The 16809-nt window shown below is 45.8% G+C and overlaps 1 protein-coding gene across 18 annotated transcripts in view; it reads left to right on the forward strand.

Annotated features, from left to right (window-relative positions):
* Positions 1 to 16809, forward strand: part of MACF1 (microtubule actin crosslinking factor 1) — a 181855-nt gene that overhangs the window by 56800 nt on the left and 108246 nt on the right. For 14 of the 18 annotated variants that reach the window (XM_033157576.1, XM_033157583.1, XM_033157580.1 and 11 more), the window contains 7 exons: positions 818 to 987; positions 2879 to 3035; positions 4376 to 4493; positions 8973 to 9035; positions 10324 to 10565; positions 12393 to 12522; positions 14424 to 14623. In XM_033157576.1, the coding sequence (XP_033013467.1) occupies positions 818 to 987; positions 2879 to 3035; positions 4376 to 4493; positions 8973 to 9035; positions 10324 to 10565; positions 12393 to 12522; positions 14424 to 14623 (1080 nt within the window). The remainder of the gene's footprint in view (positions 1 to 817; positions 988 to 2878; positions 3036 to 4375; positions 4494 to 8972; positions 9036 to 10323; positions 10566 to 12392; positions 12523 to 14423; positions 14624 to 16809) is intronic. The other 4 variants (XM_033157579.1, XM_033157586.1, XM_033157592.1 and 1 more) reach the window with 1 other exon arrangement.

Genomic DNA, 16809 nt, shown 5'->3' on the forward strand with positions numbered 1-16809 from the left:
TTGGGGTACAAAGCTGAGAAAAGCCTTTGGGGACTTGATGGACCAAAGGTCTGGCTCAGAATAAAGCAGCTTTTACATGCATGGGAATGCAGTGTGCTCAGATTTTGAACACTGAAAACGAGGGCTCATTTGTAATCCTGATTGCTGGGGGAGAATGTGTGAGAGAGAGCAAGATGGGGGAGGAAGGGAGTTTGTGAATAAGTGGGTGTCTCTTATGTGGGTGGGTGTGTAAGTGAGGGAGAGTGGGGTGGATCCACCCAGCTGCCTTTTGCATTGGCCCTGCCCGTTGCTAGCATGTGGCCCCGGCAAAGTTAACAAGGAGGGAATATGGCCCTCAAATTGGCCTTTACTTAAAAGTTCTATACTCCACCTTTCCTCGTTGGAAGCTCAAAGTGGCTAACAGTACAATCAAACCATATATTGACAATTGACTTTCACTAATAGGAGCCTTTTAATGCACACTTTACCGGTATATGCCATTTGGACACTTGGTTTGCTAACTGCAAAATTTAGAGAAGTGTGAATTTCAAAGGATGGCTGCATTTTGGCTTGCGTGTTGTTTTGGGAAGTGCAAATTTGGTAGAATTGCCTTTCAGCATGAACTGAATAAAATTTATTCACACACACACCCCTTCTGCCTCCCCACACCACCCCCAGTCACCCCCAGCCCCTTCCAGGAGCTGGCATGAGTGGTGCAGTCTCCATTGGCAGCATTCTGTGGTGAATTTGTCCCAACTTGGACCAACTTGGACCTGTGTGTTGGGCACTGCTCTTTGTTCTAATGGCGACATTCCATCCACCCCTGTTTTGTTGCCAGGAACTGAATTCTGAGATGAAGCAGCACCATGAGGACTTGGACACATTGGAACACCTGACCACGGAGCTGAGCTCCTGTGGTTTTTCAGCAGCAAGCTCCTCCTCACACCAGGAGAAGGTGCACAGTTTGCGGAAAGACTTCATGCAGTTGCAGAAAGCAGCAAGGGAACGGTAAGGGGTGCTCTTTGCTGCTCTGTGATACAAAGGTGGTGATGAGCAGACACACTGCAGCTCAGAGGCAGAGCATCTGCTTTGCATGCAGAAGGACTGACAGTTGTGCCACATGCACAAGAGACAGTGCAAGTGGCCCTGCATCTTGTCCTTTGCGGAGGTGGAGAGCATGTTTGGAAGGGAGCCAAGATCCAGCTTCGTAATATGGCTCCTTTTAAAACTTAATTCCTTTCCTGCCAGTGTGGTTTCCAAACAATGTGGCTGGTGCTTAGTTGTGAATTTTGCTCAATAGAAATTCACAGCAGTTGGAGGAGGAATGTCAAAACCAACATGTTTCTAAAGCTTGGTTCTCCTTGGTGGTTGTTGTTTTTTAAACTAGGGCTTCTTTGACTTTTTTTGCAGACGTCATGTTTTGGAGGGAGTTGTCTGTTCTTTGGAGGATGTCTGAGCATCATCAGTTTTTATTCTATGGAATGAGTGTTTTCTCATGCTTGTGATAGCTTCTTAGATTTCCAAATATGTCCCTGGGACAACAAAGATAGATGACCCCCCTGTCTAAAGCATTGAACACAGCCTGACAAAGACATGTCAAGGCAATGGTTTTCCTGGGAACACCAAGTTTATTTTCTTTCTCTGCTGGTAGTAGTGAGTTAAAACCTACTTACCAGAGACAGAGGCAGAGAGAAGGTTGAAGAACAAAGCTGTCATAAACTGACATTTTGGTAACTTGAAAGTTTTGGGAAGGGTGTAGACCATCTCTGCCTCAGTGTTTTCTCAGCATGACTGGGAGGTGGTGGCTGGCTTTGGCAGAATTTACTTCACAGGAGAACTTAGTCTAAATGTCTGCTCATTTCCTGTGGTGAGTTGATAACCTTGTTAGGGCCTGATCAGCCAGGAACGAAGAACAGTTAGATAAATTGGAGTTCTTGTTATTAATATACCAAAAAACACACACACACATACACACCAAGAACTAGGAATAAATACTAGGAATAAATCCTACTCATGAGTTGCAGTCAAATAAAGGTATATATTCTGGTAAGAGTAACAGGCTTGTAAATTCTAACAGAAAACAGCTTTTTAAAGTCACATACGTATAATTCATTACAATGTAGAACATAAGAGGTTTAACTCAACAACAAATTATGTATAAATCTGTAACCAAATGATGTATTCATACGTAGACGCTACATTTGAAAAACATATAACCAGTTGGTAATTTACTAACTAACACGAATTCACACATTAGCTGACGAAGGCGTTCATACCGAAACAGGGCTCTGTCCTGGGTTCTTTCTTTGAATCAACTCTCAACTCCGGCTCCACATACAAAACGACCTTTTGAATACTTTTGGTTACGGACTTACACATCATTTGTTGTTGAGTTAAACCTCTTATGTTCTACATTGTAACAAATTATACGTATGTGACTTTAAAAAGCTGTTTTTCTGTTAGAATTTACAAGCCTGTTACTCTTACCAGAATATATACCTTTATTTGACTGCAACTCATGAGTAGGATTTATTCCTAGTATTGAAACTTCTGGCCAGAGTTCTAGGAACGAGGAACAGAGCATGAAGAGGCTGAGATTTCCTTTCAGTCCTTAATCCATTGGACTGAGCAACAATGTCCCAAATAGGTGGTCCAGTGTTGCAGAAGGAGCAGTAATAATACTTGGGTGTTAAGTGCACTTGGACACTGTTTTTCTCAGAGTTCCTTACACAGCAGCCTTGCAAGGAAGGCCATGTTAACACATTTTGGGAGCAGGAGCTGAGGTTGAGCCTACAGACTTCTCGGTGACTCAGAATTCATCTGATGGAATGCATGCTAGGAAAAGGGCTAGCAGAGCTGACCCACTTTTTTACCTGCCTCCTTTCTCTCCACTTCCCAGAGAGAAGGGCGCATCCTCCTGCCAAGAACAGTTGGACGTATTCCGAAAGCTGGTTGAATCCACCAAGCAGTGGCTGAAAGAAACAGAGGCGACTATCCCAGCCACAGAGGCTTCTTTGGGCACCCATGAATTGGAGAAGCGGATGCAGCAAATTGAGGTGGGCAGAGAAGAAGGAAATCTCTTCCCAGAGCCTGCTAGGGAAGATGTGCTCTTGGGGGGGGGGGGGAATCGCAACAACATAAACAGAAGAGCTTCACTGCATCTGGGTTGATGGTCTGAATAGGGGCTAGTTTCCTCTGAAACTGCAACAAATATAGGAAGCTCCTGGGAGGGGGACCCTCTCTTGTAGACTTTGTCTAGTCTTCCTGGGTTCCTGTAGCCAGAACTGCAGTTTACTCTGTGAACGAACAAATTTCAATTCTGCACCTCCCCCAAAATTAATCTTGAGATCTGGGTTGTGGCATTGTGCAAATTATATTTGTCTTTTGTTCTGCATTCCGTTTCTGTACATCAGGTAGCCTCTGAATGCAGAGCAGTTTATAAATTTTGCAATAAACTAATTAAATTAAATCAAATTAACCCAAAGGGCTGCCCAGCTAGGTGATGCATCCCAAGTGCTGGGCAAAAACACCTGTTAGCATCAGCAAGACCGATGCATTGTGTGCCTTCAGGCCGTACCCTGGGCCATTGAAGGTTTATATCAGTTTGCTTGTTTTGCAAAATATATTCTGTTTCTGAGGTTGACCTGAGGCAAAGAGATATTCAGAGCACCAGGCTCCAGTTCCTGAGTACTAGAAGTTTTGCTTGCCCTTTCCCAACCTGATAGCTGGGACTGAGGGGACTCAGTATCCGAAACATCTGGAGACCACCAGGTTGGCAAAAGCTGCTCTGCCCCTCCCTGCTTTTCTGTTGAGACTTGGCAGGATCATGGCCATCTATTCAGGCCTGTCTTCGCATCATTATGGGTTTCGAAAGACAACATGGAAGCTAAAGTTCTCCAGATGTTGGATTTTTGCATCCAAAAATACTTTGTGCAGTGGAACTGGTGGAGGATACCTTTCCTTGGGGCCCAGCCTGGTGTTTCAGGAATTGCCTCCTTCCATAGAAAACTGCCTGAGAATTTTTTGCTGTGGCCCCTTCTTTATGTTTCCTGTTCCCCCTTCACTCATCAGTAGGTAGGGACAAGAGAGAGGTCTTTCTTGGGTTGCGGCATCCATATTACAGCATGTCTAGTCCCTTGATTGCCCAGCCTTAGGCAGGCATTGAAAACACTTCTGTTTTACTAGGCATTTTAAATGCTTTAAATCTGTTCTGATAGTTTTCCATGTTCTAATGTTATGTCACTTGTTGTTCTTACAAATTTGTAAGCCGCTGTAAGTATTCACTTGATGTTAAAAGGATAGATCAGATATAAATGTGCACCAGGGGCAGCCAAGTCTTGGCATGCCCTACTTGCCTTTGGCCACCTTCTGATGCCTGACTGTGTTCTCTTACCAGGTGATCTTGGAAGAATGGACAGGGAAGGGAGTTCTTGTGGATGAGATCAACCGCAGGGGGACGGCCTTGGAGGGTCTGATAGTTGAGATTACAGCTCCTGATGCCCAATCCAAATCAGGTGGGTGAAAGAGACAGGGGTGCATGTTTTCAAAGGTGTTTGGAGACTACAGAGACAGCACTGTCCTTCCTCCACTTTGGGAGCTCCCCTGACTTCAGTTGCCGATTTGTCCAAACCATAGAAACTTGAGGTGTGTGGCAGGGGGTGGACTGGGGAATAAGCCATAAGGCTTGTCCTGATTCAGCATTTCTGCAATCTGCATAAGATCTCGGAAGATCTCGGCCATTTATGGCATTCTTGTTTTGTGTTCACATTGATGGTCAGAGCCCATGTGGTGGATCACTTCAGTTAAAGGATCTCAAGAAGACCCATTTCTGCCTGAAACATCAGCTTTAGTTCTCTATTCCAAGCAGAGCAGCCTTCACCAACCTGGTGCCTTCCTGATGTCTTGAACTACAACTCCCATCAGCCCCAACCATACTAGCTGGGGTGGATGGTAGGTTTAGTCCAAAACATCTGGAGGGCACCAGGTAGGTGAAGGTTGCTCTATTTATTTAATTGTACTCATTTTGGGATTTTTATACTGCCCTTCATCCATGATTCCAGGGATTTTTGCAGCGCATAAAGCAGCAAAATACAGCAAGTTGCTATAAAATGTCAAAAATCATCAATAAAAGAATAAGCAGAGCAGCAGAAAAACAGAATTTCAAATAGTAAAACGTTTTAAAGGCCTGGCAGACTAAAAAGGAAAAAAAAGATGAAGGCTTGCATGACACCTTAGTATAAATGACAGGGGGCTGAGCAGTTGCCCCCCAGCGCCATCTTCTGGAAATCACCAGAAGTGGAGTGAAGCCACTGGATGGCCATAACCCACAACTCCTAACCTACAGAGGCAACCTAGAACATACTGGAAGTCACTGAGTGGTCCTGAATATTCAGTACGGTAGCACTTTCCCATCACTCTCTTGACATAAATCATTCATCAGGGTTACCAGTCTGGTTTCTGTGCCAGATTGAATTGGGAGCTTGTCCACCCTGGAGTTTACAGTGTTTTTGCACCTCCATTTAATAAGTGTAACCCTTGGACAAGACTAAATTCAATGCTTCTTCCCTTGCAGGAAATTAAGTTCCAAACCATTCCACTTGGGGGTCGCTGACCATTTGCTTTGGTATTTTTGGGTGGTTAGATCAATTGTCACTTTCTGCTACTCCCGTTTCCATGCCCACAACTTCCTCAGTGTTTTCGTTGCTTTTCCAGCTGTTTTTTGCAACTTTCCCCAGTACACTCCAGAAGGGAACGTTTTTTCTTTTGATCATAGAATCTTAGAGTTGGAAGGGACCCAGGGGTCATCTAGTCCACCCCCTGCAATACAGGAATCTTTGCTAAAGCATCCATGACAGATCCAACCTCTGCTTAAAAACCTCCAAGGAAGGAGAGTCCACCACCTCTCATGGCAGTCTGCTCCACTGCCAAACAGCTCTTGCTGTCAGAAAGTTTTTCCGAATGCTTAGTCAGATTTGCACAAATCCAGAAAACTGCACAAGCAAGCCACATTAAAAATGGCTGCAACAGATACATTGTGCAACAACCTAAAAACTGTGTGTTGAGAATTATCAATGGCTTTCATTTCTTTTCCACCCTGCTGGTAAGGGCATGTCAAGAGCTTAACCCTGTATATGTCCCTTCTCTCCCTCTCTCTCTATTTTCCTTTTTTGATCCCCTCGATTTGCACAAAACTAGAAAACTGCAAGAGAGAATTTACAATTGCCTGACTGTGCTTTTGCACACTTCTTGGGCGGGGTATTATTTTATTTTATTTTAAGAACATGGTGTCCTTGCAGCTATCAGCAACATGCCCTGTTGGTACTTAATTAGCATAATAGAATCAACAAATTAGAAGGCAGGGATGACCACAAAAGGGAATGCCTCCTGGTATGATTGGGGATGACTGAAGTTGTTCCTCAAGTACAAATTCAAATGTGTGCAGGGGTGGACCACTCTGCTCTGATTTGAATGAGGTGGGGGAGTGGATTAACAGCTAAATAATACTCAAATGTGGCAGTTGTGTGGCCACCATCTGCTCAAGCACCTTGCTCAGGAAGGGGATGTTCCCTACTGTCTAACAGGTGTTATCCATCCTTGAGGCCTAAGGTGACTTTGGCTTTCAAGAGACCTTCTCTCCTAAAAGCCATCAATTGCCACCTGGATGCAGGCAGTTCATTTTCTTCTTCTCCTAGATGTAATTATCCATGAAGGGCAAGGGCTGAGCAGGCATGATGTAGGCCACACCTCTACACATCCCTTGTCTGAATCTTCAGGTTGCAGCAGCTGAAATGAAATGGGGAAGGGCTGCTGCTGCTCAGTGGTAGAGCACATGCTTTGTGTGAACCACTCTGAGATCCAGGGGAGAAGGGGAGTATATAAATTAAAATAACTAAATAAATGCTTAGTGTGCTGAAGGTCCCATTTTTAATGGGAGGGTTGATGAAACACTCCTGCCTGAAACCACGGAAAGCCCGCTGATGGACCAATGGTCCGACTTTCTATAAGGTAGCTTCCTCTGTTCCAATGGTCCCACAAGACCCGAGCAGACAGGGTCCTGGACATGCCCTTTGTCTGAATTGCTGTGCTTGTGGCAACTAGGGCTGTGAACTCAGTTCAGCCTTTGCTCTGAAAGCAAATTCCTTAGCTCAGAATATGCTCAGGGGCATGCTTCTCTTTCAGTCTCACTGTGTGTCTTTTGCACCTGGCTCTCATTAATAGATCTTGGGGGTGTAGTAGACCTCACAAACCTGAAGTCTGCCCTCCTGTTCTCTGAACCATATATAGCTCCCCCTGGTATTTGGTTCCCAGGACTCAATAAAATGCGGGGGAAGAAGTATTGAGAAAGCTGTGTTGTATAATGTCTTGTGGTCTTGCGCTGTGCTAATTTTTGTTCATGCTGAGGCTTTTTTTCTCCCAGTCACATCCATCATTGTAAGATGAATTGTGGCTCGATTTGTGCATGAATCGGGCAACATAGCCACCCAAAAATTGCTTTTGTGTTGTTGGCCCTGCACTTTACAGTGTTAATACCGGTATATGCAAAGGTCAGTCACATTGGTTTCCCAGGTGACAGGATTACTTCCTGCTGCAGCACCAAGCCACATGACTTGATGGAGATTTTTCTTTGGTGTCTGCCTTGTTGTTACCCAGGCAACGACAAGGAACTGAGCTTCAGGCAAACACCCAGAGCGGAGGTTGTGACATGTCACTACTGGCTACTGAGACGACAATGAACCACCTTTGGGGGTGGGATTTTATTTACACACAGCCTTTATCATAGAGAGGCTCAGTGAAATGACCCACATTTGGGCATGTATGGAGGTATATCTGTAGCAGTGCACAACTTTAAATTAAAAACGAACAACAAACCAGGAAGTGCACTAGAGCAATGTTTTCAGGCAGTTTTCATATTTTGTAATAGGCATAATTGAGGCTTGTGCTTTTTTGTCTTGTGGGGAGAAATATTCATCTCCATTTGGTTTTTTGTTTGTTTTGTTTTGTTTTGTTTTAAATAATAAAGTCTTATGCAAGAGTGATAAAAAGCTATCATGCAAGACTTCTGCATTGTTATTATGGGTTCTTTAGGCCTGGTATGTGACTGCAATCACAGTCTCTTGCTGTGCAGAGCTTTTGAGAGAATATCTCCTCTGAACAAGCCATTTGGCTATCAGTGGAAATGAGGGCCTTTTGTTTGCTATTGGGGGCTGCCAGAAACAAGCTGGTAGAGTTGCACTCGGGTGAGGATCCAGCAGAAGTCAGGTTGTCGCAATAGACAATCTCCACGGAAACGTCCCCCCCCCCGACAAAACACCCACAGCAAAAAATGTGCTAACAAGCTTCCATACCAGCAATCACTGCAGAAGTATAATGAGTTATTTCTAATCATTATACAACAATGGTTCCCACACCTTTTGAAGCCACTGCCCCCTGGACTCCATAAACTCATCCTCAGCGCCCTGTACCCTACCTTATAAAAAGCATTATTCAGAATAGCAGTTTGCACAACCCACTAATAGCACAATAAAATTCAAAACGGGAACAATTAATGGCACTTTTAAACAAAATCCAATTAAATCTATTTAGTTTAGTTAATTCAACAAAATTGATGAACTTGATCCAGTAATGCCAGTTTTTCAATGTTTGGTAGTCATTTGCACCTCCAGCATCCCCCCACCCCACCCATTTGCCTCTTGGCACCCCACTAAGCAATCCTGCTCCCAGGGCAGTACCGCCCAGTTTGGGACCCACTGTTTTCAAAAGTTTGGCCTGCCACTTTGATGCTGCTGAAGCTGTCCTGTGGATGCTGTAAAAACAGCAACACCGCCCCCTCCCTCAGATGTTGGTCTCTGTTTGCACATAGCCCCTTTGTGGCCTCCTAGAAAGGGCTGTATTATGGCTGCAAAGGGCACGGCTTACATGTGTTTTCAGACACCCGTATTTCTAACATGTTTTGTCTCTGTCGTTTTGTCTTGTCTCCCTGTTGTTTCGCTCAGGTTCTGTGCTGCCCGCTGGGGGAAGTTCTGTAGGCAGCGTTAATGGATATCACACCTGCAAAGGTGAGAGAGCCAAGACTGTTGTGCATGCTTGTGTGAGTTGTGTCCTGTGGCTGGTGTTGTCCTGTTTTTCTCTCAAAATAACAGGGAAGTTGGTAAGGCCGAGGCACATGTTGTTGGTTGCCCTGAAGAAGAGCCTGGCTGCTGGATCAGGCCATAAGGGGGCCCATCGAGTCCAGCCCTCTGTTCTCACAGTGGGCAACCAGATGCCCCAATGGGAAACTCACACACAGGACTTGAGTATAGCAGCAGCTCTCTCCTACTGTCTTGTGATTCCCAGCAGCTGGTATTCCGATGCATCCTCTATCCCTTATGGATGGACATTGTGTTTGGGTGCCCACTGTTGTCCCCTGTATTCAAGGCAAAATATCACTGGTAGAGCACCTGCCCAGGTTCAATCCCCAGCATCTCCAGGTGGTGCTGGGAATGTCCTCTGTCAGAAACCCTGGAGAGCTGCTGGCAGTCAGTGCAAGCAACACTGAGTGAGCTGAACCAATGGTCTGACTTGGTATAAAGCAGCTGGAGAAAAGAAGGCGCTGCTCTAACCCCAGAGCATGTGTCCCCTCTGTTCGAACAGTGGGGAGGGGAGAGGGCATGCTGCAGAGAAAAACTTTGCAAGGGTCCTTTCCCACCCCCTCCCAAGCCTCACCTGGTGTCCAAGGAGGATACCTTCTCACAACAGTCGGGCTGCTTCACCTCAAACCAATTTGTGAGGCCTGCCTGCTGCTCCTCAGGCCAAGATGGTGGGAGTCAGAGCAAATACTGAGAACTTGCTGAGGAAGAGCAAAAGGTTTTCCTGTGTGAGGTGAATATTTTGGGAGAGGGTTTAGAACAGCCTCCCCACAACCTGTTGCTGGACTACATACAACTGGGGCTCATGGGAGTTGTTGGCTAAAACACATGGGGGCACCAGGGTGGGGAAGACTGGCTTATTTCAAGTGCCCTTTGGAACTCGTGTCTGGTCTGTTCTCTCCAAGGGAAGTAATGCATGGGTCAAATGTGTGGCAAAGAACTTGGCATTTCCTGTTTCTGTGACTTCATTGGCCCTGGCCTTCCATCAGAATGTATGGAAAGCACTTGTATGTATAGCTGGTGTGCCTTTGAACTGTACAGGTACAATTGCACAGGTACCCATGGAATCACCTCAGCTGATCTGCTTAGGTGTCCTTCCTTTGTCCATATGAACACATCTCTAACTTTTTATCTTTATATTACCATCAATATGGAAATGAAATCATTTCTCCGGCTCAGATTCAGTCCTCCCCCTCTTTTTTTGTTTTGTTTTGTTTAGATTTGACAGAGATCCAGTGTGACGTGTCAGATGTCAACCAGCAGTACGAGGGGCTTGGTGCCACCTTACGGGGGCACCAGGAGCAACTGTCCTCCATGTTGGCCAAGATGAGAGATGTCCAGGAGGAGGTGGGCTCCGTGCTGAAGTGGCTGGAGTCAAAGGAGCAGGCCTTGACCGCACTGGAAGCTTCCTCCTCACCTACCAAGTCAGAGACGATGAGGGCTCAGGCGGACCATAACAAGGTTCCTATTGTTATTCATACATACCTTCATATCCTGCTTCTTCACCTTGTTTGCAGCAGTTGGTGATACTATAAGGGGAGAACGTCCATACATGAAATAGCTTTCAGTGGGAGAATATCGCAAAGATGCGCACTTTGGAAGTGGTCATTTTTATAGATCTTGCACAGGAGGTACTCTTTTATAAGGCTGCTCTAACTGTTGGTGCTGGTGCATGGCCAGCCACTGAGCTTAATAGCCATGTATACCTGAAGGAGCGTCTCTACTGAGGGCCTTCTGGCAGTTCTCTCACTGCGAGAAGCAAAGCTACAGGGAACCAGGCAGAGGGCCTTCTCGGTAGTGGCGCCCGCCCTGTGGAAAGCCCTCCCTTCAAAGGTCAAGGAGATAAACAACTACCTGACATTCAGAAAATACCTGAAGGCAGCCCTGTTTAGGGAAGTTTTTAATCTGTGATATATTAATGTATTTTAATATTTGTTGGAAGCCGCAATAATCCAGTTGCCACGTGACAACCACAGGTGGTTATATGCAATCCAGAAAACTAAACAGGACCCCAGACACAGCATTAAAAAGGGGGAGCAGAAGGGAAAGTGTTTCTATTTTATTATTTATTTAAGTTTGTAGGCCGCCAAAGGCCTGGTTGAAGAGGATTGTTTTCTCCTGGCACCTAAAGGTGTATAATGAAGGCACCAGGTGAGCCTCCCTGGGGAGAGCATTCCACAAACAGAGAGCCACTGCAAAAAAGGCCTGTTCTCATGCTCCCGCCCTCAGTTCCTCTCATGGAGGAGGCACATGAAGAAGGGCCTCAGATGATGATCTCAGGGCCCATTTAGGTTCATATGAAGAGAGGCAGTCCTGAAGGTATTGTGGTCCTGAGTCGTTTAGACTTTATAGGTCAAAACCAGCACTTTTAATTGTGCTCCAAAACTAACTGGCAGCTAGTACAGTCAGGCCAGTATCTATGTAATATACTCAAACCATCCTGCCCCAGTGAGCAACCTGGCTGCTGAATTCTGCACCAGCTGATGTTGCCGAACCTTCTTCAGAGGGAGCCGTACGTAATTGCAGTAATCTGAGGACAAGAAGGTAAATTCCTGACACCGGACATGGAGGAGGTAACTGAGCAAAATTCACTTGATCTGTCAAAGAGGAAGGCCTGACCAAAATTGCACAGTGTGGCCGTAAGCAGACAAAAGGTTCAATGCTAACAAACACGACTGAAGAGCCCCCTGAAACTGATGAATGTATTTTAAAGATAACAAGTCCCTTGGATAACATGGCTGACTGGATGGTGGCCTTGCAGCCCTGAGAGTCCAAATTTGAAAACCTGCTACTGTAACTGACTTAACAAAACTGGAGAATGAAACACTGACTCTCAGGATTGGCAGTCAGTCAGAGTTGATCTGACTGGTGATACTTTACAAAGCTGCATTTATAAACCCATTTTTATGTGTTGTGAAAAATTATTGTGCATTTTTCAAACTGACTTGCCCTGAGAGTTCATTATTATGTGGCTTTGCATTGTGGCCTGTAGTATATTTCTGGTTATCAGCGGAAGTGTTGTTTGGTGTGTTGTCCTATTCAGAAAAGTTCAAAGTGTGCTTATTTTATAGTAATTCCTAGATTCTGCCCTTCATGAACAGGCCCAGCTTGAAATGCATGTGGCACTTAAATCCCTTGGAAATGGCAGCCATTTTTCTTCCCACCCCACACCTTGAGATTTCTGCTGCTTCATCAAATCCAAAAACAAACCATATTCTGTTTCTAAGAATAATAATATTGCAATTGTCTCTTGTGGCTCTCTCTCCTCCCCGCCCACTACCCTTGTAGGCATTTCTAGCTGAGCTGGAGCAGAACGCTGTGAAAGTCCAGAAAGCAAAAGAGTCTCTTTCTGGACTCCTGGAGAAATATCCCGAATCACCAGAAGCAGGAAATTGGAAGCGGATGCTGGAGGACTTAAGTATGTGACCCAGAGACCTCTGAGAAACTCATCTGGGGCTGAGCAAGACTGGGCCAGTTCTAGAAAAGCAAAACGGAGCTCCATCTAGCTGAAATATAGACTGTGCGGTGGGTGGTGCCATGGCAATTGGGAAAGGACTGTAGGCTCAGGGAAAAGTGTGGAAAGCATGACAAGGAAGCCAAAGGTCCAGGAAGTTCTCTTAACTCTAGTGCTGTGGAAGTGAATGAGAGCTGGCTGCCTCAGATGGCAGATGCTGAAGGGCAGGGAATGGCAGCGAGATGGCGGACAGCAGCCTCCTCTGTGCCCCCTAAAGAAGCCTGCTACGCTTAGGACGATGCTGTCCTATCACCAGTATCAAAATAAGATTCAGCTACCAGTCCAGTCAGCATCTGTATATGAAATGAGGGGTGCCATCTTGTTCTTGTCTGTAGAAGTAAAATGGCTTGTGCTGGCTGGGGAGGGGGAGTCATTTAGAAATTGTTACTGACATTCTTGGGGTATCATCAGATAAACCTCTTCGGTGGCAAGCAGGCCAGCACATCCTGCTTCTGAACAAATCAGGCTATCACAGAGTTAAGTGGAGAAAGCATGTGCAGCAGGCAGAGAAGAGCATTCAGAAATAGGGGGGTGGAGAGGCTGAGAGAGGAGGTGTGTCTTAGGCAGTTATCCTTGGTGTGAGAAAAGGGGCTATCCTAAGTGCATGTGTGTGGGTGTGCATTCATTTCCCACAGGGTTGGCCCAGTGGATTGTTCCACAGGAATGTGCAACTCTTTCCATTTGGGAGCTCTAGCCCCTCCCATGACCACTCCCTGTTCCGCATGCAACAGAGGATCCACACTGACCAGAGAGATGGAGTTTCACAAGGCCCTCCTGTGTAGTGTGTAGTGTGTAGCAGTTGCAGACCCTGAAGCCTGCAGTTCCCTTGCCCTCATATTTGGTTGGGTTTCCTTTTCCAGACCTTCCTTTGCACATCCCACTCCAAATCTGGGTAGAACAGGCTCATGCCCTGGCCAGTTTATAATGACATTTTATTTCTGAAGCAGCCAGAAATCGTTAGTTAGCACAAAGTATGATCTGGTTTTTGAGTGAGTGTCAGAGCTGATCATGCCTGTCAGCTTGCCAAAGCTACTGCAGTCTTACTGTTGTTATTTTGGGGAAATGCTGTGTGATTTCCCACCCCCACCCACCAGAAAGATGAAGCCTGACATTTTAAATGTTTGCTTAAACTGTAATTCATATTTGCAAAAGAATATTGAAACTGCTTCATTTGCGAAAATTTCCCCCTGAAAACTTTTTTTAAAGAGCAGTTTTAAGAGCAGTTTCATCTCTGTTTGTTGAGAGGAGACACTCCCTGTTTGCATAGGAACTGGGCCAATGAAAAGCATTGTATGGAATCTTTCTAAAAGTTCATGGTGGAGGCTCTGCCATTCAGCTGAGATCAGGTGCACCACCTCGTTTTGCCCTTAGCATGGGGGTAGGACACAGTGTGCGCCTGTGTTAAATTTTGGGTTCAGTCTGCAGTATCTTCGGTTAAATCAGGAGGCATGGACTTAACCTTCCAGGGGGCCACATTCTAGCTGTGAGCAGGGCAGAAATGAAAGTAGGTGTGGCCAGAGATACAGGGCAAGGCCACCCCACACTCACACCACACCCATATGCATACACACATGGCTGCATGCTGTGACGACCATGTCCCAACCACCTAGGTCCCTTGTCACCTGGGGAGGGGAGACCTGGCCTCATTTGACCCATGGGCCTGAGTTTTCCCACCCCTGCTGTAAATACCTGATCAAGTAAGTCCTAAAAATTCCCTTAGAGGTCCGCATTCATCCATAGCGAATGAGTCCCATGGAAGCCTTTGTGGAGCGAATGTACCCAGTCATGGTGTTTCTGGCATTCAGATTCCAGGTGGGCACATGCCAACCAGGTGACAGCAGAGCGCCAGCAGAAGTTGGAGAAATCAGCCAGCGAGCTGGCCAGCTTCCAGGTGGCTGAGGGCCAGCTGCGTCCCTGGCTGATGGAGAAGGAGCTCATGATGAGCGTGCTGGGCCCACTCTCCATCGATCCCAACATGCTGAATGCACAGAAGCAGCAAGTTCAGGTGAGAAGCCAGCAAAGGCATTTTATGCAACCAGGTTGAAAAGAGCATGGTGGTCAATGCAGGTGGAAGTGCCTGCTGAGCGTGTGCTCAAGCAGTTGGAGCAGCTGCCGCGCAAGTGCACCATCCCAGCAGGTCCCTTTGGCTGTGCTCATTGGCCTTGGACAGCTAGCCTTGGGAATCTGTTCCTAAAACCAAATCTCGTGTCCACAAGTGTGCTTGGTTAAGAAGGTACAAGACACCCCTGTGACTACAAGAGTGCACCATGTTGATCATTTGCCAGTGAGAGGGAACTGTTGACCTTTTGCACTGCACTGTCACCACTGCAGATGGCCTGAGCAATCGCAGCTTCTAGCACAGCAATGATCAGTTGGTACAAGGGGCTGATACCTGTATATTTCCACCTGTCCCCTGGCTCATCAGTTTGAGCAACACAGGGTGCCTGTCCTTGCCTACCTGCTTTCCAGCTCCAGATCACTAGCCCTGACAGAAGGGGTTCTTGTGTAGAAATGCTCAGTTTTATTGAACAGCTGGCCCATCTCTTGCAATTGCCTTCCTCTCCTTTGGATTATGAATCATGCTGCTAAGAAGAGGCCTGTAGGCAGTCAAACACTCGAGAGGGTAGGATTGTCGGGAGATCTCCATGCTCATACAGTTTGACTCTCAGTCTGCAATTTGTTTATATGAACTGGAGCAGCAGCAGGACAAATAAGGCAGGGGAGTGGAATGTCTTTTGAATGTCATCATCATCCTTGACATTTTTTTAAAGCTGAAATCCTGTTTCAAGCTGACTTCCCACAGCTTCTTTCCAGAAACTCTACAGATGGTTTATAGCAACTCAATATGCTTTTAGTTGTGTGTCAGCCAACCTAAACTCTTGCAGCAGACTAACTTGTTTAATTGATTCATCAGCTGACATCACATACATTTGCAGCTCATTGGATGGATCTTCCTCAATGAAGAGGACAGTTCATCTTTGGCTGCCTCTCATTGCTCAGACCTCAGCTTTCCAAGGAGCCTTGGACTTCCTTAGAAGCTTATCAGGGGTTTCTCATTCAGAATCAAATCAGGCATGGCAGGCAAGCTTCCGTTTACCACTTCCCTTCCAGTGTGCACACACAGGGAAACATTGGGTGTGCTCTAGGACCCACTCGGGTCATGTGAGGCCATCTGGAACACTTGCAAGAACCAAGAGTGTCCTGGAACAGGGGTGGGCAAGAGGTAGGCTGGTTGATCTCTCAGTTGTTCAACATTAGCAACAACAAAATGACTTTTCTCACCTAATTTAGGCTGCTGAAATGGAGATGGCTAACAGGGAGTGGATTTTTTGTGCAAAAGGACTGAGCTCGGAAAAGAATGAGCTCAGAGGCACCCTGTTATTTAATTCTAACTATGGGCTCCTCCAGACATTCCTTTTATTCAGCACTCATCTTAATTGGTTTAAATGGTGGTTCGACTGTGTCTGGTCTTCACGGCGCACTCCTTCTGATTCGTTTGTATATATGCCATTTAGCATTTCTTCTGCATTAACCCTGACTTGCTTCCAGGGGATTTACACATCTTCCTGTTAAGTCAATCATTCATTCCACAGTTTCCCCCATCACTTTCTGTGCTGCAAAGTGGGACTTGTTTTATAAATTGGAGTTTGTGTAAAAAATGGATTTGTTGCACTTAGGTGACTGAACCCTTTAATCCACTTTAAATGCCCCAAATTGTGATGGTCTGGAGGCACTGTGCATGTCTTTTGCACCTGGCTCTCATTGGTAGATCTTGGAGTTCTGGTGAAAAAAACAGATTAGATCCAACAAGCCTGAAGTCCACCTCCGCCCTAGAATCCTTTGCAGTGTATTAAGGGGTAGAACGTGTTCTCAGATTGATTAATTAATGTGAAAATGGGAAGTTTGGAAACCACTGATATTCCCAGGGAAGGCGTTGCTCACATCACATCACATATGTCCTGCTTGATTGTAAAAAACAAAGCACCTTCTAAGTGGTTGTACAAAAATTAAAAGAAACATTAAAGTTATCAATAAAAACAGTTAAAAGCAAGTAACCAAAAATTGTACAGCCTGGTGTCAATGGGCAGGGAATTTCAAAGTGTAAGTGCTGCCATGCTAAAAATTGATTTATTGCAGAATGAGCATTATGGGGCACTTGTAACAGTATCAGTTCCACAGTTCGAAGCAGCT

Source organism: Lacerta agilis, chromosome 8 (assembly GCF_009819535.1).
Source record: "Lacerta agilis isolate rLacAgi1 chromosome 8, rLacAgi1.pri, whole genome shotgun sequence".
In the NCBI taxonomy this organism is placed as follows: Eukaryota; Metazoa; Chordata; class Lepidosauria; order Squamata; family Lacertidae; genus Lacerta; species Lacerta agilis.